This window comes from Microplitis demolitor, chromosome 5, assembly GCF_026212275.2.
Source record: "Microplitis demolitor isolate Queensland-Clemson2020A chromosome 5, iyMicDemo2.1a, whole genome shotgun sequence".
NCBI lineage: Eukaryota > Metazoa > Arthropoda > Insecta > Hymenoptera > Braconidae > Microplitis > Microplitis demolitor.
Genome location: NC_068549.1, coordinates 276,390 through 301,246, shown reverse-complemented (window position 1 = coordinate 301,246; position 24,857 = coordinate 276,390). Strand labels below are relative to the sequence as shown.

General features: G+C 28.9%; 1 protein-coding gene across 2 annotated transcripts in view; it reads right to left on the bottom strand.

Moving 5' to 3' along the window:
- Positions 1–11,933: 11,933 nt before the first annotated feature.
- LOC103575281 (acetylcholine receptor subunit alpha-like 1) overlaps positions 11,934–24,857 on the bottom strand; it is a 47,778-nt gene continuing 34,854 nt past the window's right edge. For both annotated transcript variants that reach the window (XM_008555007.3, XM_053739656.1), the window contains exons 4-6: positions 23,220–23,400; positions 15,018–16,061; positions 11,934–12,638 (exon numbers count right to left, since the gene is read on the bottom strand). In XM_008555007.3, coding sequence (XP_008553229.2) covers positions 12,432–12,638; positions 15,018–16,061; positions 23,220–23,400 — 1,432 coding nt within the window. In that variant the 3' untranslated portion in view covers positions 11,934–12,431. The remainder of the gene's footprint in view (positions 12,639–15,017; positions 16,062–23,219; positions 23,401–24,857) is intronic.

Sequence of the window (24,857 nt, the reverse complement as noted above, 5' to 3'; positions counted from 1 at the left end):
GAGTCTTAGACATTTGAGTGAGGTCAAAAGGATCTTAGTATTGAGGTATCGATATACCATCAATGTGAAAATATATATATATACAGTGGCCAATCAAGAAGCTTTCGACGTTGCCAAACGAATATCTAGAGTATTTTATTATATTTTTTTTTTATTCTATTTCTTATTCTTCCTGGGCGAAAAAAAAAGGAATCTTTTTTGGCTACGCTCTCTTACTTCCTCTTATACCTCGTTTTCCTTTGGATTGCAGCATAACCACGTAGCGCCAGCATTGGATTGGAGGATCGAGAAAAGCTCCTAAAATGAAGCTGATTTTGAGAGCATTCTCTCTACCATTCCCGGCAAGAGATATCCAACCGGAATTTTCTCCGCTGCGGAAGCGACAACTGAACTAAGGAAATGTATCGGGTGAATAAGATGTATGATAAAAAATTGTAGTCTGATTTATACAAATATACATACACCAAGAAAGAGAGCGAGAGAGTGAGAGAGAGAGAGAGAGAGAGAGAGTATCGGTGGTGTAAAAGTGTGAAATAGTAAGGATTTGTAGTCCAATAGACAATGAAAAAATCAGCCCATATGACCCTCCATTTAACAAATCCTAAAAAAAAAAAAAAAAAAAAAAAAAACGATACTTAGAAGATACATCTTAAAAAATTACCCTAATTAATCTTTTACAATATGCACCCACATTAAACCCACATTGAAATTCCCCTAAATTACCGGTAATCGCATCTAAATCATTTAATCAAAGTAAACATAACATATATCTTACAGCACTCATATCTCATCTAAATTCCTCTGCACTACAATCTCTAATAAATCTATTCTCTTCTCTCTTTCCCGTGGCCCTTTTATCTCTGTACAGTAAATAAAGAGCCCCATTTCGATTGGGATTATTTTCAAATTGAGAATTGATACAGATTGATTGCCAATTAAATTCCAAACAAGATTCTCAATTTACTTTGTACTCAAATCCAATTCAACCTCTTATATTCGTTAGATAGAAAAGAGAGTTTAAATAAAATAAAAATAAAATTACAATAATAATATTTAATCAGTGGAAATTTTCTAGTAGCAGATTCATCTCGAAATTATCCATTCCAATGGGCACAAAAATTTTTACTCCCACACAATTACCGTTTTCTATTTGTTCTGATTTTCCAAAGCTAAAAGACATTTATTAATCAATAGATACCATAATAAAAGAAATAAATATGTGTCTAAAGAATTTTTTTTTTTTTTTTTTTTTTTTTTTTTTCATTAAAAAATGAGTAAAAAGCGGCAAAGTGAATTTAAAATTAACGAATCGTTCGTTTTTTAATTTTTTAGCAACACAAAGCCTGCTAGTCTATAGGTTTATCTACATATACATATACATATGTCTATCTATCTATCTATCTATCTATCCAGAGAAAATGTATATTCGCGTATTATACGATAGAGAATAAAGGTTTTTATTAAAATTTCCTCTGGTTTTTACGGTACACCCAGACGAAAGAAATATTCAAATAAATTCTCTTGTGACCGGTGCAACCGATGCAAATACATTTGGAACCGTGAACTCGCTCCGCTGGCCATTTTTTTTATTTTTTAACTGTATACAAATTTTTTTCCCTATTTTTGTTTCAACCCTGCGCCATATGTCGTTCCAACGTTCCTCTTCTCACTCTCACTGCGTGTCGACTTTTTGTTTTCACATTTTTTTTTTCTCAGTTATCTATGTTACTAAACTATTATTTTTTTATTTGGATACTTTTTTAAAATTTTATATTTTCTAGGCCGCACTCGAGTGTGTTTGCGGGTCACAACGTATATGGAGATTGCGGGCAACTGTGTTTGGGCAAACGGTTTTAATTAAGTGAACTACATAAACGATCGAAATTTAATTGATCAAACAATTCGAGATTTTCGTCCCACCGTTGAAATACAAATGAAATATACAGTTTTATAAAAGACTCTTGTGGTTATGAAAATAAATTGCTTTCACAATAATATTATTGTTATTAAAATTTTGAGATAAAAGTTTTTATGGATAAAATTTAAAAAAAGTATGGACTAGTGTAAAAGAATACACGTGAATTTAATCATACCGCTCGTAGCTATCCTTAAAATCAAATTTTTTTAATTTCCACGGTAGATTTTCATACTTACGCATTGTTATAGCACGACAATGGACTCACCAGCTCACCAGCAAGTAGTTCTCGGCTAGTCTCAGGACTTTAATTCTTTTTCTAGCTTCAGCTCTAGCTCCTTTTAAATATTTTCCAATCTCTTCTACCTTTACACTCTTATCACTCTTTTGCTCTCTCAATGCCCAAGAAAGAGAGAAAATAAAAGTTGTAATCGTCGACGCAAGGGAGCGATGAAGTAGGGACAATGCTAGAAAAAAAGTATAAGTAAAAAAGGAAAATAATGGAAGAAAAAAGTATAAAATGTCTTTCGAGCACTTTTTCTTCTCTTTATTCTCCATATTTTTCATTCTCAATCCGCGTACACACATACACCAATGAACACTCCTCAGTGTTTATTCTCGTCTCGTATTTGAAATCATCGGGAGCTAAATCAAAAGGTTGAAATGCTTGTCAATGAATACGCTTTTTACTTTTTTTTTTTTTTTTTTTTTTTTTTTTTTTTTCAGATTTTCTTTATTGTTTTGAATACTTAAATATCAGTGTAGGATCTCCGAGAAAAAATCAAAGATAACAATAACAAAAAAAGGATATTGATGTTGACATTTTTTTAAATTAATAAATTAAAAAAAAAATAATAATAAATATATATTTATTAATGAATGAAATAGAGAAAGGTCAGCAGTGAGGGTTTAAATAAAACAACGAGTAAAATAGATATTATATTTTTTTAAACAATATTTTTAACCACTCGTTTATTTGTTTGTTTTTTAAATTGTTTTACATACGATGGATAATTGCGTGTAGAATGTGTAGACGTTAGCTTATAAATATGTTTATTTTAAATTTATCTTTATCTCATGTTATCTATATCCATACACAATATATTGTTGTCGTTTATTTTTTTAGTCGTTAATTATTGTTGTCTGTCCTCAATTTAACAAATGTCTCAATATCGTTTCTCCTCGTGTACTCCTAAAATTATTCATTAAATTCAATAATACATATATAAGTAATTAATACTTTACAAATGGCACATACTAGTGCTACAATTCAATTTAATTAGTTAATCTGCCGATTAATCCTCACCATTACCAATATCATTATTATTATTATTATTATTATTATTATTACTATTATAATTATTATTATTCAATTATACATTATTAATATTAAGTTTATAATTAATTATTATATTATTATTTATTATTTTTTTCTTTCTCTAATATTTTCAACACTTCACGGCAGATCTTATTCACATTGGGAGCGGAATCACGTGTGAGGAATAGACGGATTTAGGTGATGTCCGCCGTCTGATTTTTTATATTATATTAATATACTTTAATTGACTTAATTAATTTATATATCAAATGAATAATATTATATTATTGATAAAAAATTATAGTAATAAGTATAAAAAGTTTCAGATGAATAATATGTTATATGTAATATTTTATAATAATCGAAGGCTGACATCACTTGTTCGGGCTTTCCTCAATTTCTTTTTTTTTTTTTTTTTTTTTTCTTTTTAATGTTTTCTTTTATTTTTATTATTATTATTATTATCATTATTATTACTAATATTATTATTAAATCTCATGAGACACGACAGCGGACAACAGATACATTCTCTCTCATACAAACAGACAATTGGGTCAGATAGACGAATAGTTGTTGAGATACAGAGGGCGACGTAATATAAATCAAAAGTTGAGTATACAGAAATAGTAAGAGATCGATACTTTGTTCTTGTATAATAATAATAATTATTATTATTATTGTTATTATTATTATTATTATTATTATTATTATTATTATTATTTTTATTATTTAAATAATGCTCCACGATTATTTCGTTGTTTAGTACAAAGAATTTTTTTTAAAAGTAAAGTTGGAAAATTATTTTTTCTAATCTTGTCACTAGTTGAAATGGGCTTAAGGTGGGCTGTAGTTTGTCTTATTGATTTATCGTATTTATTGTCTCAAGAGTATTAGAGACACTGAAATCGACCCAAGACAACATTTCATTAGTTTTTTTGTGTTATCAATCTCTGTTTATTTACAAGATTTATAATAAATTCAGCCAACTGTCTAAATGGAAATTAATTGGATAAAAATTATTAAAAAAAGAGAAAAAAAACATTGATAATTCATGTGGTTAAATAAATTAACCAGCCGACCTTATTTTAATGTAACTAATTTAATTATTTATTTCATATCAAATTAATTTCCAATTAGACAATATAATTGTGGCTAAAATCAACATGCATACAATTAACGAACTCGAGAGAGGTAAATTTATTTTATTTATAATTAGTGCTACTAATTGATTTAATTACAAGAGAAGGAAAAATAAGGGCGCATTTATAACGATGATGAGTATCAATATTAAATAAATAATTAACCGACTATTTTTTAACAAATTGTGAAAATCAATGAATAATTATAAAATTAGATCAGCTAATTAAATACTCTAGACGTACATTGATATTCTAAAGACATGTTACGAGTGTGGATAATTTCAAAAATACAATTATGTCACCTAGAATTTTTTTGTCAGTAAATTAACAAAAACAAAGACTCACTCACCTAAAAATAAATAGTCCAGCGACTATTTAAATTTTATTCCAATTTTCATTTTCAATTTATAGTTAATTTAATTAGTTTATTTTCTTTTGTGTTCATTTTATAATTTACCTTCTATTGTTATATTTAAATTCATTTCCATGCGGTAAATTATCACGGCAAGGGATATATCGAATTAATTTAAATGAATTTTTGAGAGGCACTGGGTTTTATGTATTTTTTATTTTTATTTATACTTTTTTTTTAATTACAATATTTTCCATTAGCACATCAATGAGTCACTATTCAATGGATCTCTGTTTACTCAATGTCAATAAATCTGTAGTACCATCTATTGAATCCAATTAATATTTTAAATAATTTATCAACAGCGACACTCGTTTTATTGCTTTACAGTAATTGAATATTTTTTAAAAAAAAAAAAAAAAAACCAATAAAAAGAACTGAATTATTAGTGATAATTCCCATAAGAATAATTATAAGTTAAATAATTTAATTTAATTTTTTAGTCAAAGGATTTTAAAATTAAAAAATTTTATTTTTATTTAATTTTTATTCCCTCTCCAGTTTGTTTTAATGCCTTAGGTCGTTATTATATACTTATGACTACGAGTCCACTCTTAATAATAATAATAATAACAACTGATAATAATAATAATAATAATAATAATAATGATAATAAATTGATTAGTTAGAAAAATTCTAATTTCTTAATAATTACCCGTAATTTTATGTCGTAAACATTTAAACTGTATACATTTCGATACCGATTTATTTTAATTAATTATAATTATTATTAATATTCAATCAATTTATTACTGCACTTTAAACTAATTATTAATTCTATATATATAATTTTTTATTTCATTATTTTATTGATGTCCTTTTCCATTTGCAGGATAACAAAACACTCATTAATGTTTTTTTATATATTTGTAGTTATCATTAATTACTTACAATTACATATATAATTATGATTATAAATGTTTATCAACACACTTTCACCCAATTTTTAAAATTATATTATTTCCTATTAAATATCATCTAAGAGCGTGCTATTTTTATTATTTCTTGAGCTTGCCTTTATTTTTATTCATATGATTTTATTTTCGACTACTTTTTTTTTTTTTATTTATTAAATTTACTTCAAATCCTGTTTATTTATCGATGATTATCGACTAAGTATGTTTAAATATATGGATTTTAAATGTAGACAAAATTAGGCGTACAAAAAATTTTGCCGTCATTTTTTTTTCCTTTATATTTTTACTTTTATCATTATTAGTAATAATTTATTATATTTTACATAATTTTTACGTATTTTCTGAATTCTATTGAATAATTTATGTGTTTTTTTATTATTCGGCTTTTTTGTTAAAAGATCGCGGGGGCGAAGACTCCGGGGATTTTAATTTAAAAGAAAACAAAAAAAAAATTCTGTTATTAATTTATTTCCTAAGGGATTTTATCTATGAGCCAGATATATTATCAATTAATCGATTAACAGCGGTAGTGCTAGTTTTTGCAATAATCTACAAGTCAACGTTATCTGATAATGTTTTTTTTTATTTATTAATAAACGATGACCAGGAGCAATAAAAGTCTGATTGTCTTAACAATACTATCAGTTTTATGTGAATTTATTTTTTAATTGTCAACAAAATCATCAATGTTTTTTTTTAATTATTAATTTAGTTATTACGGTAATTAATTTGAATATTAGGCAATTAATATCTGTCAGTTTCGTCCTTGAACTTTTCCGTCTATGCACAAAAATTTATTTATTAAAATTGAATTTTTTTAACTTTACGTTCAAAGAATGCTTTCGGTAAGATTATTAGAGCATATTCTTTGAGCATTTAATGTAAAAACTATTAATACGTTTAATAGGAGTGTTAGGAATGAGTTTAAAAGCATGTTGGTACACAAGCCGGAGGCTCGGGCAGCAAACACGGCGCCTAGATCTTACACTCGATCAAGACGTTTTGTCACTATATGAAAAAGTTATTTCTGAGCATAAAAATCTGGATTTTTTTTCTTTTTTTTTTTTTTTTTTTTTTTTTTGAAATAATGAAAATTTTTTGATGGGTTATTTATTTATTTATGGTATTTATTTCTATGGTTGAAAAAAAGGTCATAAGGGCTTGTACGCGTAAACAGACGTGTATAAGAGAGGTTAGAAAAGCTCAGTTGTAAAAGGGCGGGCTAATAAATCCCTCGCTCGATCCGTCGGTTTTGTCGACTCGCTCAGTTTATTTAAGAGGAACGAGCGTCAAGTCTTACGACGTAGGCTACTCCCAGGAAGACATGCGATAGTTTCTTGTTTCTGTTTATTTTAATTTAAAATTTTAAATCTCTTTTTTTTTTATTATTATTTTATTTTTATTTAAATAATCATAATTTTCACTTGAATCAAATTTATCTTTGACCTTTGACTCGATTGATTGGCTTTTATTTTACATTTGTATCAAATTTTACTCAATAATTTAATTTATCATATAATTGCTACAATAACTAAAGCCTTCGGCTATAAATAAGTAGAACGAAAATAATAACAACTCAATTATTACGAACGTTGAATTTTTTATTTTGACATTTTCATTTAAATTGAGCTTTGAGTTTGTCTGTTGAGCTTTTTTATTATTTATAAAAATTTTATTTATTATTTATTAAATACTATATCGAACAGTAATTCAATTTTATTAATTAAAAAATTTTTAAATTATATAAACTATAGAAAAATTCATTTTTTTTTTATAAAAATTTTTTATTTGAACTTACGTAAGTATATATTTATTTATTTTCATTTGGTTTTTGTCGTTTTGTTTAACTGACAAGATGATCGATCGACCTGAAGTACTCACCGAGTCGGAAAGGATAAACAGTAAACACTTTACTATCAGTTAAATACGTCCAAGCACGGTTTATATACTAGTATATATCTATATTTCTGAACGACGATTTCCGCAATTGAAATAAACAAGTGAGAAAAAGTTTTGTTAGGTGAAAAAAAAATTAAACGTTCATATTTTTAAATTGAGCGTTGGTGTCCTTTAAATAAAAGTCGATCAATCGATAGTCAAAATTAAATCAACAACACAATTCATTTTTAACAATCATTAATTATTGTAAATTAAAATTATTTAATTACACGCGTTCAAATTTAAGTTTATTACATAATTACATATGTGTTATGTATTTTTATATTTAATCTTTTAAACATAGGTACACTTTATAATCCATTTATTTATCATTTCCAAATACTATAGTACTGTTTATTATATTATTATTATTATTAATATTATTACGACAATAATAATATTTTTTAAATAACTAATGTATTAATTTATTATTGTTGCAGTTACTGTCACGATGAGTTTTACTTAACGTGTTACTCTATACATTCATGCACCCATTCACTCTGTCGCGTCTATTTTTTCATAATTTTCAACAAAGAATCTATTTAAATCCAATTTTATTAAATTTTTATTGTTATTTAATTATAATTATTATTTAATCGAACTATAATTACAATTAAATAAATTATAACTATATTTTTACAATAAAAAATTTATATATACACTTTAATTAATTGTAATTAGTAATTTTAAATAATTTAATAATATTGTTATTATGATTATTATTATTATTAAAATTATCAATAAATGGTAACATTATATATATTTATATATTATTAAGCAGTTAAAAAATTTATTTTTACGTTTAACTAGTGTTCTATACAATTGAAAAACCTTTTTGCTTCAATTTTTATAAAGGAGTTAGTTTTATGTGGAAAATAGATATTTACGCCATAAGGCCGTGAAGTGGCAGTTTTTTGACAGCGACGATATTTCGATATGAGCTTAAGGTTTGTGGCAGGAAGGTTCGAAACGGGCGTAATTTTAACGCCCGAGGCGTAGCCGAGGACGGAAATTTACGCTCGTTTTCGAATATTCGCGTCACTAACATTAAAGCGAATATCGAAAAAAAGTCGTTGTCAAAATCGCTACTACACGGCTGAATAACGTACAATATTTTTTGTTATTATCGCTCCATAAGTTTAACTTTTGAAAAATAAGAGGCAAATAATGACATTTTTTTTTTTTTTTCAATCTATCACTTGTAGGTGAGTATAGATATTTCTTAAACAAATAATTGACTAATTTGTATTACTTGCTTTAAAAATATACGTTGATAATTTACTTGTATCGTGTATTTATGGTTAATAAAATGGCCTGGTTATTATTTTATTAGTATGAGGTCCGCTTCGTAATAAACTGCCAGCAGAGAAGTAATTAGCGCCACTCAATAGTAACCAAGTTTAAACTTTACTCCAATTCATTAGTCGGTACACTAGAATGCGACTTTTTTTTTTACGATCTTTCTCAATTTTGTCTGGGTGTACACGAAAAGTTAGTAAAAAGAAGGAGGGGGAAAACTTCACGGCCTAGGCCGTGAAAAAAAGACGGTATAGTAGAGTATCTAAAAAAGAGTCCCTTTACGGACGCCACCCAGAGCTCAAAATTTGAACCTTTGGAGCGAGTATAACAAAAAAAATTTTTTTAAGAGTTATAGTTCAATTATATCTGATACAAATTTCTAATATTCAAAATTTGGATTTATTTAAAACTACAAAACTGTAAAAAATCAACGAAGTAAATGACTGTTTATTTATTTAATCTCTTCGAAGTGAATCACTCTGAAATTAATCAGCTAAAAAAACAAACTCCTAATTTACTCCGTAAGCAGTGATTTTTTTAAGACTTCGAAACTTCGAATATAAATATCAGATCAATTAACTTGAATTATGATTTTTTATCTGATCATTAGTGGTCCATAATTTATATAAGACCGAAATAAATTTATTTTCAAGTTTTTGTCGATTTCATAGTAAAAACAAAAATTTAACTAGCGTTGATTTAAAAAAAATCTGTATCAGATATTATCAATAAATATAACTAATAATTCTTAGACTTAAATCAAAAATTATAGTCAGATATTTTAAAAAAAACTCCAATGCCCTCTCATAATTCAAAATCATCTACTTTAACACCGAGTAATAATAACAATAATAATAAATTTTATCTATTAATTAAATTTTTTTTATTTCACATATTTTTTGAAATAACCAATTCCCGATTAGCCAATCACTGTATTAATAATAATTTCTATTACCATACAACTTCCTATTCAAGTTATACTTTATTTTTATAATTATCATTACATAATATATATTTATATATATGCACATTAACATTAATAATTAATCATTATCATTAGATGAGCAAACAAATTGATTATTAAAACCGCAGCGAGGGGGTAGGGGGTTGGAAGCACCATAGTCCACCACTTGTTAATTTTTTTCTTTGTTTTATAATAAAAATTTGATAAACGACTCTCCTAAATTCCCAAAAACGATATAATATTGAACCTTGTATCTATTTATTTATAAATATAGATAGATATAGATATACAATGGATAATAAAACATTGAATTGTATGATTTTGTTTAAAGAAATGAATTTATGTTTGAATCCCCTCGCGCAAATAACCACTCATATATTTTTCAATACCAATTCTAAAATAAAATATCAAGTATCTCGAGCACGATATCAAGGTCCAGAGTATGCAATTTTGGCTTCTGTCCGTCGATATCGCACTTCGAACACCACAAGAAATTCATTTTAACCTTTCAATCTTTTCCTCAGTTGGTTCCGCTTCCACTCATGCCTTTTATCATTTTTTATTCTTTTACGTTGATTTCTCCGTGCTTATATATATAAAACAACTCTGTCTTTTATATTTTACCGTCATAAGAATCAAGACTTTGGCACGGTCATACGACATCTCGAAGACCGAATTTTTTGGTAACGCTCCAAAGAGTTTTCTCTCGGTCAAACTCGAGTATCCACGCCCTGCTATATATTTTTTATTTTTTCATTCCTTTTACCTCTATCTCATCTCTTTTATCCCTTTCACAGTCAACTCCGCTCTATCACCAGCTCCTTTTCTCAACCCCGGCCTTCCGTCCCCGTTATATACCCTAGATATATATATATATATATATATATATATATATATATATATATATATATATATATATATAGATGAATACATAGCCCCTCACCCTTTTCCTCGACCCTGGTGGGTTTTCTCGCCTCCCAACTACGATGGAATAGGAGGCCATTTTTAAATTGGCAGTTGTTTTTACAAGCGATGTATTTTTCTAATTTTTTTTTATTTTTATACAATTTTCCGATAGTTATTATTTAAATCATCAGATATAATCATATATCATTATTATTAATATTATAACTATTTTCAAGCCATAAATTATTTTTTCACAAACTAATTATGTGAGCGTATAAAATCATAAGTATGGGCAGTTTTTAAATAGTCGTTTTTTTGAAGATATCTGTTTATGTGATCACATATCACTGTATCGGACAGAAAAATACAATTATTCATTTAAATTATGATTAATTTGATAATCGAATATTGCAAATTCAATCTTTACTATATATAACTATTTCGTGAACACATATAACGATATTAGAACGTAAATAAAAATAATAAATAAAAAAAAAATAGAAATAATAAAGATATCAGGATCATGCCTGATAATTTAATTTCGGGACTTGATCTTCTCGTCCTCATTTATTTATTTTTAACGAAGAGAAGAGCGAGGGTAACTACCCCCTCTATTGTGCGTGTACTAATGCTGTGACTTAGGTGAAAGTTATTCGTCATTCTTAATCATAAATTATGGAAATAATTAATTATCAATTATTAGTATTATTATTTTACCATTAACTTATTATTTATTACTAATATTACATATTTGTTTAAGATAACTCATTCAATTATAAAATGCGGCAGTTCGGCAAGTCTCCCGACAAAATCGCTCGTCGCGGTGGCTCTAGCCTTTACGTATGAAACCTGGTTTTACAAAAATACGGCATACTTATCATTTTTTATTTTTATTATTTATTATTTGGATAATTGGCACTTTCTTTATTACCACCGCCGTCGTCGCCCCAAGTCTTTCGAATCATCAGAATTCAATAATCATCAATCAATTAACGTGATTATGATTATCATTTATTTATTTTATATTTTTTATTATTTTTTTTTTTTTATTAAAGAACAATGGACGGCAACGACGCAGTCGTTTTTTTTTTTTTAATTATTTTCGTTCGTGATTTATCACGCGAACGTGCCGTTCTCCAAGTGTCTGTTCACGATTTTCACGACTCACCATTGTATTATAATTATAAATTATTATTATTAATTGTCTTCTTTTTTAGTATAATTTTTAAAACTGTTATTTGGCGATTTTTCAGCAGTAGTAATAATAGTTATAAAATTAATGATGAAACTGGTTCGAGATTATGTCTGTTGAATTATGTAAGAACCGTTGAATCTCGATACGTGAACTTTGGTGCACAAGGAGTGACGACAGTCGACGACGACACTGCCTCGTGCCTGCGTGCAAGAATTTATAAGAGTGGGTATAGTAACGTGTGTTATTATTTCAATATTTTTTTTATTAATTTTTTTCGTTAAATGGATGTTTATGTGTGTGGTACCACAGTTAATACTTGACCACGAGGCACGAGTGTGATTTCATTATTATTTAAATTTATTAATTATTAATAATATTAATTCAATAATTATAAAAACCACGGCACTGTGGCCGGGTGTTATCGTCGACTAGTCGTCCTCCTCAGGACCCATGTTCTTCAGCATCATCTTCCTCTGGGCGATTTTGCTATAAATAATGTCAATCGGTTTGGTCTCGTCGTACAGGCTCGGGGCCCGTAGGATTATGAGTCCCGTACCGATAACACAAGCAATCGTAAATATCCAGAGGAAAATTCTGTCAAGAACCATTGCTACGTACTTCCAGTCTTCTTCCACCTGAAAAAAACAAAAATACATATTAATTTTTTGATTTCCCATAATTTAACATTTTCGCATTAAAAATAAAGTCGAGGTGGGTAAAAAAATTTTTTCTGACCACTTTATCCCATTTTCTTTTAACATAAATTAAATTTCGTCGTAAAAAATAAGCATAGAGAAGCACGAGTTTGTAAAATAAAATTTAGTGAAAAAAAAAAAAAAAAAAAAAAAAACTAAACAAAATCTATTTCACAAATCTAATTCGGTCTTTGCCAAGAACTTACTCCAGCAACCCAACTGTACTATACAGTCCTATACAATCCCGAGCAGCCTCCAGCTTCTGAAGGCTCCGAGACTCGAAGAAACTTAATCCGAGACATCTTAGACTTAACTTGGAGATGTTATCTAGGATCGCCATTTCCAACTCAACTAAATTTTCTCATTCTTCATTTTATTTTTTTTTCTTCTACTGGAACTATTTTTCCCCGTGGCCTCCCTAGCTTCCCACAGATGTTAGCTAACTCTCTATGAGCGCCAGCTCTGAGGCCAAATTACAAGTTTGCCTTAAGGCCAACTAACCTTGCTGCAAATACTATCACGTGCATTTCAATGTGAAAACAAGATCTACCAAAGACAATGCAAATTATATATATATATGTATATAGAGAAGAAACTTATACACGAAACATTTAATCCCAATGTCTAAAGCGAACCAAAAGATGCATTCACCAAGTTGGCAAAATGCAAATAGCCGTTCTCTACACTGTCTAAGTAATAATATGATACTATATAACAACAACAATAACAACAACAACAACAACAACAACAACTATATATAAAGTATAGAAGAACAAGTACACAGAATAAGTATTCGCGTATGACATGATACTTTCAAAGATGAGTTTACTTGGCAACCTGGTAAAGTGTTGCCTTGCCGCAGTGCGTTACTTCTTCTGCTTCTCCACCACTACCGATATTTCGCTTTTGCATACACTTATCTATTTTATATACATATACATTTTTATATACTTCGTCCACGGCAATTTATTCCTATACTGTATTACATTATTCCAGTACTACCAGGAACACCAACCAACAGAGAGCCCCGTTCAGGGAATAGATAAAACGAATACTGCTTCCGTAAAGCTCTCAGTCACTTCTCTGATCCAACGACACTTTCGGTAAATCGAAAAAATGAATAGCATATCTTTTTTAAATTTATTCTCGAGGTAATATTTTATTCGTATGCAATATCATATTTTATATAAATGAGAGATGAAAATTTCATTTTTTTAAATTTTACGAAATTTTTCATCTCTAACTTTTTTCGAAATTGATTAAGTAGTCACTTATTTCTTTTCTCATAATACCACAACAATTAAGAGCAATTAGTTTTTGTTAAAGAGAGGACGTTAATTTAAAAAAGAATATAACAAAAACATTGTATATATCAAGTAGAATGAATAGAGTACAAGTATAGAAGTAAAAATCGTTAGTGAACCGTAAACTAATACCTACTGCTATTGCCGGTAGACGGCAATGAATGCATTGAATTTGATCTAGGCTGAAAGCCAATTGGAATCAGCCAAGCATAAATCCACGGTTAAATTTGTGAGCGAAAATTTTCATATAAAAAAAAATAATAATAACAATAATAATAATGAATTTGTATAAAATAAAGTGTGTTCTATGGAAATTTAATAAAAATTTGTTAGAAACAATTATGAGGAACGATTTAAACGAAATATGGGATTTCCAGTCGCTAAAGTTGTTAATTTACGAGAAAACTTTCGAGCTTATCAAATGTGCATCAATGGATCTTTGATCATTAATCATCTATTATAAGAATGCTTTTTCTATTTTAGAGCAATGCATTCAGCGGGGATATTATATATTAGCTATTAGCTTATAACATAAAGGTTATCGTTATCAAAGAACCTGTCAAGCAGTATATTCTCAAAAGATTGATGCTCTTTAACTTTAACCTTCAGTACAAGACGTTTTAAGCTGACAATTTCCATATATATGCAAAGATATATAGACTGCCATAAACTGCCAGAGTCAGAGATAAACTATTACAAACTATAACATCGTCTGAAGCATCGTCACAACTGGAACACAAATTCACATACATAATCACAAAGGATTATAATTGGTCTAATAATACGTGCAAAGGCTTTGAGAAGCCTACGTCACTTTCTGTCAAGAGGGCTTTGTCTTGTGTATCTGTAATAACTCTTGTGAATAATTGGTGGCTGTGATTTGTCAGCAAGTGAATGCTGACAAAGTCTTGAAATTATAAAGCTATAAACAGTCGACTGTGAAATCGGTAATAGTGGATAAATTTTTTTTTTCTACTACTGAATAATTGAGTCTCAATAAAAAAAATATACTTACGCTTTCGAACTTATCCTTGTTCTTGGCGTGTTGAGCAATAAAACGTGCGTCTTCAATGGTTTTCTCGATTTCCCGTGCAAGTGGCCTCTCAAACGTCGGACTAGCATCTTCATGAACGTAACCCGGACTGGCGGGTACAAATAGTTCATCATCGCCACCACCCGGTAATGGTAGAGGTGGCAATGCAGATTCATCAAAACGTGGTGCCACAACAGGAATGGGTAAATCACCGTACCTCGAATTAGGTATTGTTGTAACTGATGGTGGAACTGGTACTGGTGGTATTGTTACTGGTAAACCAGGTAAATCTGTTATTTCATAATCCTCACTATACCTTTTACCGCCATAGGGCAACTCATACTTGTCAGTCTCATTAACATTTGGGAACACATCGGTGAGTATGAGCTCGGGCGCCTTGTCGTCGTCATCCTCGTCCTCATCGTCATCATTATTATTATCATTATCATTATTATCATTATCATCATCGTTGTCCTTATTTGGTCTTTCGATGCACAAAAATTTAGGTAATACTTGAATAAATACAACACGAACCCATTTAGCCATACGATGTGTTACCGGAGAACGAAAATTAACATTTAAAACGGCTATTGTCACCACCACCGATAATGTCACCAACACCATAGTAAATAATAAATATTTACCTAAAAGCGGTACCGTTATTGATGTAGGAGGGATTATTTCGGCAAGCAATAAAAAGAATACTGTTAATGATAGTAATATTGAAATTGACAATGATACTTTTTCACCACTATGGCTTGGCAGATAAAACACCAGCACTGATAAAAATGATATACCCACGCATGGTATTATTAAATTTACTGTGTAGAATAATGTTTTACGGCGTAAAGTTATGTAAAATATTATGTCGGGATAGGGCTCCTCACAGCAACTGTAAAATTTTTCATTTCTCTTTGCAAGCACTTTTAATATGTCCCACTCGACGGAGATGTAATAATCGGCCAAGTCGATTCCTACGTCTATTTCATTTGAGTCTTCTGTTTGGCTCAAGTGACGCAGATCCACCTGAAATACAAAAAACACAAATTCCACAATTATCAACAGAATGTTTTTTTTTTTTTTTTTTTTTTTTTTTTTTTTTTTTTGAGAACATGAAAAAAAAGATAATAATAATTTTAATAATTTTTTTTTTTGGGACAGTATTTGTATGAAATTTTCCGGAATTAACTATCTCTTACAATTAATAATGGTAGTAATATAGCTCGTAAGCGCACTGAATCATAATTAGACTTTATTATTGCAGCTATACTATTAGTGATTTAAATTTGAGAAGGTGAAATTAATTCAAGTATTTGCAAGATAATGGTGCGTTTGATAATAAAATGCAATTAAGTGGAATATCGCGGTACTAAAACCATAAGGGCGTATCTCAAAATATACGCCCTTTTGGTTCTGCAGAACCAAAAGGGCGTATAAAAAAACTTTTTTGCTTCAATCAATGTAAAAATGTTGACAATATTAGAATCTATTGAAAAAACGAAAGAAATTTTTTTTTTGTTTTACGCCTTTTTGGTTTTAAGAAAAAATTTTTTTAAAATCATAAGGGCGTATCCTGTTTTTTCGATTTATTGTCAATTATAGGTAAGAGTAAGAAAAAAAATTGCCAGCGTAATAAAAATTATCACTCCACAATTTAATTTATATGAACAAATATTTATTTAAGTGAAAAAACAAATAAAAAATAGAGAAAAAATAAATTCATCAGGGTATTAGTCCTATACCATCTCCATCTTCAGGATCATCTGTAGCTAAGAGTATGAAAAAAATTTTTTTAATTTTTTTTAGAACATAACTTGACAATAATAAAAAAATTTATAAACTATTACCATCGCTGAAAATTAATCTTTAATAATATTGATAATATTTTTGTGGGACGGTGCCTGATGCACAAAAATGATTTAGGTCATTAAACTTGCTTTGATATATTGGTATTCTAGAACCATAACAATTCTCAAGAACAACGGTAATTGATTTTTGAAAATAAAAAGAAAAAAAAAAAAACAGGAAACAGAAAATGAAACTTTGATTGAAAAATGAAAAAATGCACCTTTGAAAAATTGAACAATCTAAATGTGCATTTTTTTAATTTGATTAAATTAAATTTCACAGCACTCATAGAATTTAGAATTTTTTCGTTCCCGAATTATACATATTTTTTACATTAATTGTTGAATTAAAAAAATTGTGACAAACTTAAGATTCGATCAAAATTAAATAAAGAAATTTGGTTTTTTATTCAAATAAATATTTGTTCAGATAAATTAAGTTGTGGAGTGATAATTTTTATTACCCCTGTAATTTTTTTTCTTACTCTGACCTATAATTAATAATAAACCGAAAAAATAGGATACGCCCTTATGACTAAAAAAATTTTTGCTTAAAACCAAAAGGGCATAAAACAAAAAAATTTTTTTTTTCGTTTTTTCCATAGATTTTAATGTTTTCAATATTTTTACATTGATTGGAGCAAAAAAAAAAATTTTATACGCCCTTTTGGTTCTGCAGAACCAAAAGGGCGTATATTTTGAGATACGCCCTTTTGGTTTTAGTAACGCGATATTAATGCATAGGATACTTTTTTGTCTACAATTTGTGATAGTTATATTAATTATTATTTTGAAAGTAATTAAAAAATGTTTGTACTTGTAGATACTAATAGTGGAATGAATTAAGGGATAAGAGGCTTAGGATTTATAAAATATTAAAAAAAAAACTATCAGATAGTTTAAAAAATTTTTATTTTCAGTATACAACCCATTTTATTTTTACATTTTCTTTTACATCGTCAATAATATAAAATTTGTTGAGATTATTTTAAATTTTTAGTTGGTATATACAGATTGTCAATAATGAAATGTTATTTTAAAAACTTTTATAATCTTGATGCACTTTTAAAGTAATTTATATTACAGCAGAAATGTCAATATAACAATTTTATTTTTAACGTATGTACAATATGTATATTTTTCTAAATTGTCATTTTGTCTAAATAACAGAATAATTTCGGGACATTATTTCGTTGAATTTTAATGATTCATTCGTCATATGGATTTTCCACAAGCGGATTTCAAGAATACCCTGATACATGGGAAAACTGTGCCACAAGAATCTTGAGTAAAGTAAATTTTTAATTTCGTTACAAAATCTTAAATCAATCGTTAATTGATCAATATCTTGGTACAGAAGCATATAAAAAGTTATATTAGTGCTGCCCAGTTTGAGAACTTTCATAAATTCTAATTCTTGTCTGCACTTAACTCGCACATTATCAAATTCTCGGTCCAAAGTAGCTTGAATATTTTTTTCACAAATATAAAAACACCCAGCTTCCACTAATTTCACAATATGTCGTTTTATCAACCTAATTGTTTTGTAAGAACTAACTCTGTTATCACAATTTATTGCTAGTTTTCCATCGCGATTAAGTACATTAATATCAACCCCAGCATTCAACAAACTTATGATAATCGTTGGATTTCGGAAATAACTTTTCACAGCAGTATGAAGAGCTGTCTCATTATTCTTCGTAACCGCGTTAATATTTATTCCTTTGTAGTTCAACAAATATAGAAAAGCTTGGCAATTTTTGAGTTGAGATGCGATGTGTAAAGATGTCATGCCTTCATCAACTCCTTCCTTGATTGTACTGTTGATGTCAGCCCCACAGAGGAGAAGTAATTTCATAACGAGAATATTATCTTTGGCAGTCGCGGCCATTAAAGGTGTCCCCATCGATAATTCATAAGCATTAACGTTCATTTTATAGTCTATCAATAGTTTAACCATATCAAAGTTAGATCTCCATGCAGCGATGTGCAAGAGAGTCCGACCGTTATTATTCTTACTGTGTAACTCTGCGCCTCTTTCAATCAAAAATTGTGCAATTTGGTGATTATTTATATCAACAGCAGCATGCAGAGGACTCGATCCATACGGTCCAAGATCAATATTTACATCTGAGCCTTGAGGTAGCAATAACATCAGCATAATTAAATTTCCAGTCCTAATGGCTTCGAAGATCGAATTTTGTTGTAATTTTATTGATAAAATTTTGAAACTTGCTTCCAAAATATTCATTCCTTCTTCAGTGTTATTGGGAAAAGTTCCGTCACTTGTTGAGAGGATTTTTTTAAGGTACCAATATCCTATTTTATTTATTCCTTTTACCAAAACTTGTTGGTCTTTTAGTTTCAAAACACTATCAACATGTTTTAGATTTTTTAACGGCTTACAAGACTCCTTCAAATATTCCATTGTGTACTGGAGGGTGGTATTAATGTACATGTCACTACACTGTGTTAATTCAGTTTCAATCCAAACACTCATTGTGAAAATGTTCAATTTTTTTTACTTTTAAATACTAAGAGAAGTCACGACGTTTTCAACAAGACACTCAAATGCTGACTGACATTGATGACAATTTTGAATTAGAACAAGACTCCGAATATTTAACTACAGGATAAAGAGTATTTCTCCTACCCGCATAACTCTAATGTACGTAGGTAATTATATTGGGTCTAATAGTGTCAGAGGCGTAACAGAATAGTCATTAAGTACATTTTATAGAAAACAGATTGGATTATCCTTAGTTATACCTGAGGCTCTATTGAAATTTGTTTTCAATTTTTAATTTTTGGACTCGTAATTAAGGGTAAGTACTTATAAACACTCTTTTGTTAGGGTATTTCGAATTCTTATATTGAACACTAATAATATTCCAGAAGGTTTCTAATGAATGTTAAATGCAGATAACAACTTTAAGTATAATTTGAAATTTGTTATTATGAACGTAATTTTACTAAATGAGATAATAAATTATAGATTTCATCCATAGAATAGTTCATTAGTTCTTGAATTATCATAAAAGATGATAGTTTCAGAGATCAATGCTCTAAGAGGTATTAAAATAAATAATATAAAATTAAAACTTTATACAATAAGAGAATATCTCTTGTATAATTTTTTCTTTTTGCGTTTTTACTTTTCTTCACCACCCGACGTTTTACTTGAATCATGACGCAGCTGTTCTTTTTTTTTTTTTTTTTTTTTTTTTTTTTTTTTTAAACTTAGAAATGAATACCCGAACACGAACTCGGTACTATCATACCGCGAAAAAACGTCAAGAGCTCAAGATAATCGTCTATCTCTGAAAAAAGTCAGCAACGATTCACATCTACAATAATGCATAACTTCTTGCATGAATCAACTCATCCCCAAACTCGATCGTCGATCGATTTCACTCTTTTGCCATCATATCAGCTGCAAACTCTTCCCCGGTTTCTTCCTCTTCCATGTACAGCTTGACTCTCAACTCTACCACTTGAAGTATCATTTAGTAAAGTCGACGTATGATAATGTATCACGATCATTATGCTGGAAAAGTACTTGCGCACATAAAAAAAAATCTATATATATATAATGAAATATATTGAAAAACTCTACGTCTTATCTTTTTTGCTGAACCCAATACACAGGTTGCTATTTGATAAGTCGACATGCCAACGTTAAAAAAAAAGTTTTGTGGTACTGATAAGTTAGATGTTACGACGGTTTGTAACCATCCTTCATGAGCTTGTGATCTGCTTTCAGTTTATCACCTTCTTCGCTTTTTTTATCCTTCGGAAGTTGCAAAAAAGTAATGATGTTAACCATCAGTAATAATGATAAAACAAAGTAATTATTCGTGTCATATATATAGTCATCATTTCAGTTTTACCTTAAGTGTATAAAAATAAATTACTGCAATCACAGTTTTGATGAAAATGTTATAAAAAAAATTTGAAAGTTACTGAATTAGAAAAAAAAAAATTGACACTAGAAAAGAACATTTTATAATTTTTAATAAAAGCAGCAGATAAAATATTGCAGGTATCCCATGTGTATTTTATTACTATTTAATGTTTTTAGCAACAAATTTTAATAATTAATAGTTTAAATTATAATTTTTGTCATATTTTTATTTAGAAAATATTTAAAAACTTGAAATTTAAGTTCTTATACCTCGGTATATATACTTTGAAAAATATACTTATATATATGGATATAGTGTAAGAGCCTTTTGTAAGTACGAGCAAGGAGTCGAGACAATTTAAAGTAAAATACATTAGAAGGGTACACAAAGTATAATGACGTTGACACAAAGCGAATAAAACAGCCAACAGTTTTCTCTTTAGTGCACACCACCACTACTATTATTAAATATATATATATATATATATGTAAAAGAGGTATAACAAAACTATATACTCCATGACCTACCTCGATGACCCGTAACTCTGTTTCCAAATGATGAAATATGCAAGTAAATCGAGAGTTCAATTATGCATTCGTGGCGGAGGCTCACTGAAGAGGACAAAGGATCCTTCTCTCTACTTGCTCGTAGTTGTCGTTACTCTCCTATCCTGTTTTCTCGTTCCTTCTTATATTACTATATAGTATATAAAATATATTCGTACACTTTTGATAGCCCGCACTGAGGCTACAATGTTGCCCATGAATATTCGAACCTTCGAAACTTTAGCGATTGTATTCACAAGCTCTTTTGTTTTGATACCAGTTTCGGGAAAAAAAAAAAAAAAAAAAAAAAAAAAAAAAAAAAAATGTTTTAAATTTTCCTTAGAAAGATAAAAAAGTTTTTCTAGTTTAACACAAATTCTTATGTCAACGACATTAAAAGACACACAAAACTACCATCCCAGTATGATAAGTAACTTGTTTTATAGACAATAAGGTTTACTGTGATGTATAACAATGACATCTGCGGTTATTTTTGCCCAACTTTCCCGAAAAAAGGTTCATTTGTATGCTGAAGATGTTTGAATTTTTTAGTTCGCCAAGAGTAAGAATTCAAGACTGAGAAAATGATGTTGAGGTGGGAGAGGTACAGCACTCCTTAAAATCAATGTTATTTACAATTATTATTATCAAACGGTGAATTTTTCTTCTCTACGAAAATATTAAAATAAATTTTAAAACTCATTTCAGCAATTTTTTTTTTTCAATGCATGTTCGCGGCATCGTTATACAAAATAACATCATTTTTATTTTTACATTCAAAAACAAAATAAATATTGTTATTAATAATAATAATAATAATAATAATAATAATAATAATAATAATAATGTAACTACATTGTTGGCTAATGCATAATCTATACATCATAGCTTAGAGGAAATTCATCATTTTTAAATGCTTGTTGGTTGAGTTTCTCTCTTTTTAAACTTCCCGCTAGGAAAACTGAATATTTAAAAAAACTATCAAAGTTATTTTTTTTTTAGCCCGACTTCGAAAATCGAGTTTTCATCGGTTGTCAAAATTTTGAAGTGTTAAGAAGCTTTTCTCTATATTTTAAGAGTGTATTATGTCTCTGTATGTGATAAAATGAATGTCAACAATTGGGATTTCCACCTGAATAGTTAGATAGATAAAACCAATTTGAATGACTTTTTTTCTGTTCGTTAGATTTTAGTTAGGATGTGATTCTGATGGATTATTTAAGACTGGTTGAGCATTGTGTAGAGAGATAAAATGATGTTGAGATAAAATAAAAAGATCGAGCAATGTGTTTCGTGTAAAATTTATCCTTTAGACTTTAGAGTGTAGTATTGTAGTATTGTAGTATTGTAGAGGGAGCAGCAGTGTATCTGTAGGTTACGGGCGGACAGGCGGATTTGTCTGGCAAGAACAAATCCGCCCTCGCTGCGAGCTCTCTTTATATATCAAGACACAGATGCATGAATGAGAAAAGGAGCTGAAAAGAGTTGGAAAGGTTAGAGAGAAGAGACTAAACTTATTTTATATTTTTTTATTTTCACAAAATCTCTTGGAATATTTTTCTTGTGCTTAGAAATGGAATAAAAACTGATGAATCGTAGGCAACATTGTATCGACAATATTATTTACGGTCTATGAGCAAAACTCTTGAATTTTTGACGTCCCTCAGTTTACTCTCCTACTTATCAATTTATATGTTTAATATTTGTATTTGTATTTGTTTTTTTTTTCTTTCTTTAAATTCTTTAAGTGATTTGTTTTGTATAAATATTTCAATGGAACCATTAAGTGAGTGGTATATGGTAATAAATTATAAAGACACTTCTGTTTATGAGGGGGAGGAGTTTATATAGATAACAGTAAACAACTATAAAGCATTATTAACTCACCGTATAACCGTCGTATGTCCACGAGCCGAACTTCATAAAGCAGGTTTGCTCGTCGAAGGGAAAATACTCGACGTTAATCTCACAAAAAGACTTGTAAATTGCCGGCGGTTTCCACTTTACCTTACCGGTATAATGCAGTATCGCTTTGGTCATTATCGTTACCTCGTAATTGCCGTCGGCGCTGCAACAAAAAAGTAACAATAACAATAAAAGTAACAGTTACACCAATACTTGACTAAATAAAAAAATATTCAAGTATTTTTTATTTAAATTAAATTTTTATTCATTTTCGTACAATTCATTTTCAAGTTTTTCATTATAATTATTATATATTTTTTTCGGTCTACAAAGACTTTAGTAGCTGATAAAAGCTGATTGACTTTGCTGTTAGGAGACTTTGCCTATTTTTAGTAATTCAAAATATTTTTTAAATTAAATTCATTTATATAATCAATGTATTAGACTATCTTTTTGAAACGTGCACAGTAAATAAAATCCATGAAATAACACGACTTTTAAAAAATAGTATCGGATAATGTTTACATGGTTGGAATGATTATTTTATTTATTTATTTATTTTTTTTTCATCAATTCGCATATGAGTGGATGCAATTTGTGAAAATAAATTTGAAAGTATATTTATTTATTTATTATTTATTTCCAAGGTTCTATGCCTTTATTAAGTATATTTAAAAGTTATTTATTTTTTTTTTTTTTTTTTTTGCTATCGTATGTAGGTAGAGCGAGGATAAGGCGAGTAATATATCAATGTGAATGAGTAAAAGCAGAAAGAAAATAAAAAAGAAGGAGAAGCGGGTTAGATCGGTTGAAAGTTGTAAAATTTAGCGGCGTCGCCGTTGGAGAGAGTGAGGATTGGAGAGGGGTAAAAACCTGGGGTGTATGTACATATGTATATATAACCCATATAGAGTATAGTAACGGGGGTTCATGCTCCCTTAAAGCCCGTAGATTTAGTCTGGCATAGTTGTGTGTGACCCTGGGGTGGAGTCGTCGGGTGTGTCGCGTGGAAAGGGATGCGGCTGGCGCTTGGGCTGGATGGCTGGATGGCTGGCTGGTTGCCGACGGGAGTGCACGATCGATATAGAACACGAATGTGCTGCGATATGATTCCTCAAAAAGCTCCAACGCAAAGCTTTTCAGTTGCTCACTCTAATTGTCATTATTTTGAGCTTATACGTCTCACAATTGAAATATATTTTATATATTAATGTTGCATTTCGTACTACGAATTATGTATTTTTTGCGAGATGAATATTAGTGGGTGAAAATGAGGAATTTTTTTTTACTTAGAAATATGAGTCAAAGTTTCGTGGTTCTTTTTATAACTTTAAATACCGTAGATATCACTATTGCTGGTGATTTAGATTCATTTTATGAGGATTTAAATTGTAAAGGATTAATGGGGTCATTTTTTTTTAATTTATTACATTTGGGTAGATAATGTTGCGCAATATCACCGGCTTTTAAAAAATTTTTCCTGCTTTATTTTTATTTTTTTTTTTTTTTAAACTAACAAGGTCGCAGTAAACCTTCTGACATGACATCAAATCGGTTTATAGTTAGCAAAATGTTTCCTATAGGAATATATACACTTTCATGCAGCTGTTAAAATATTTC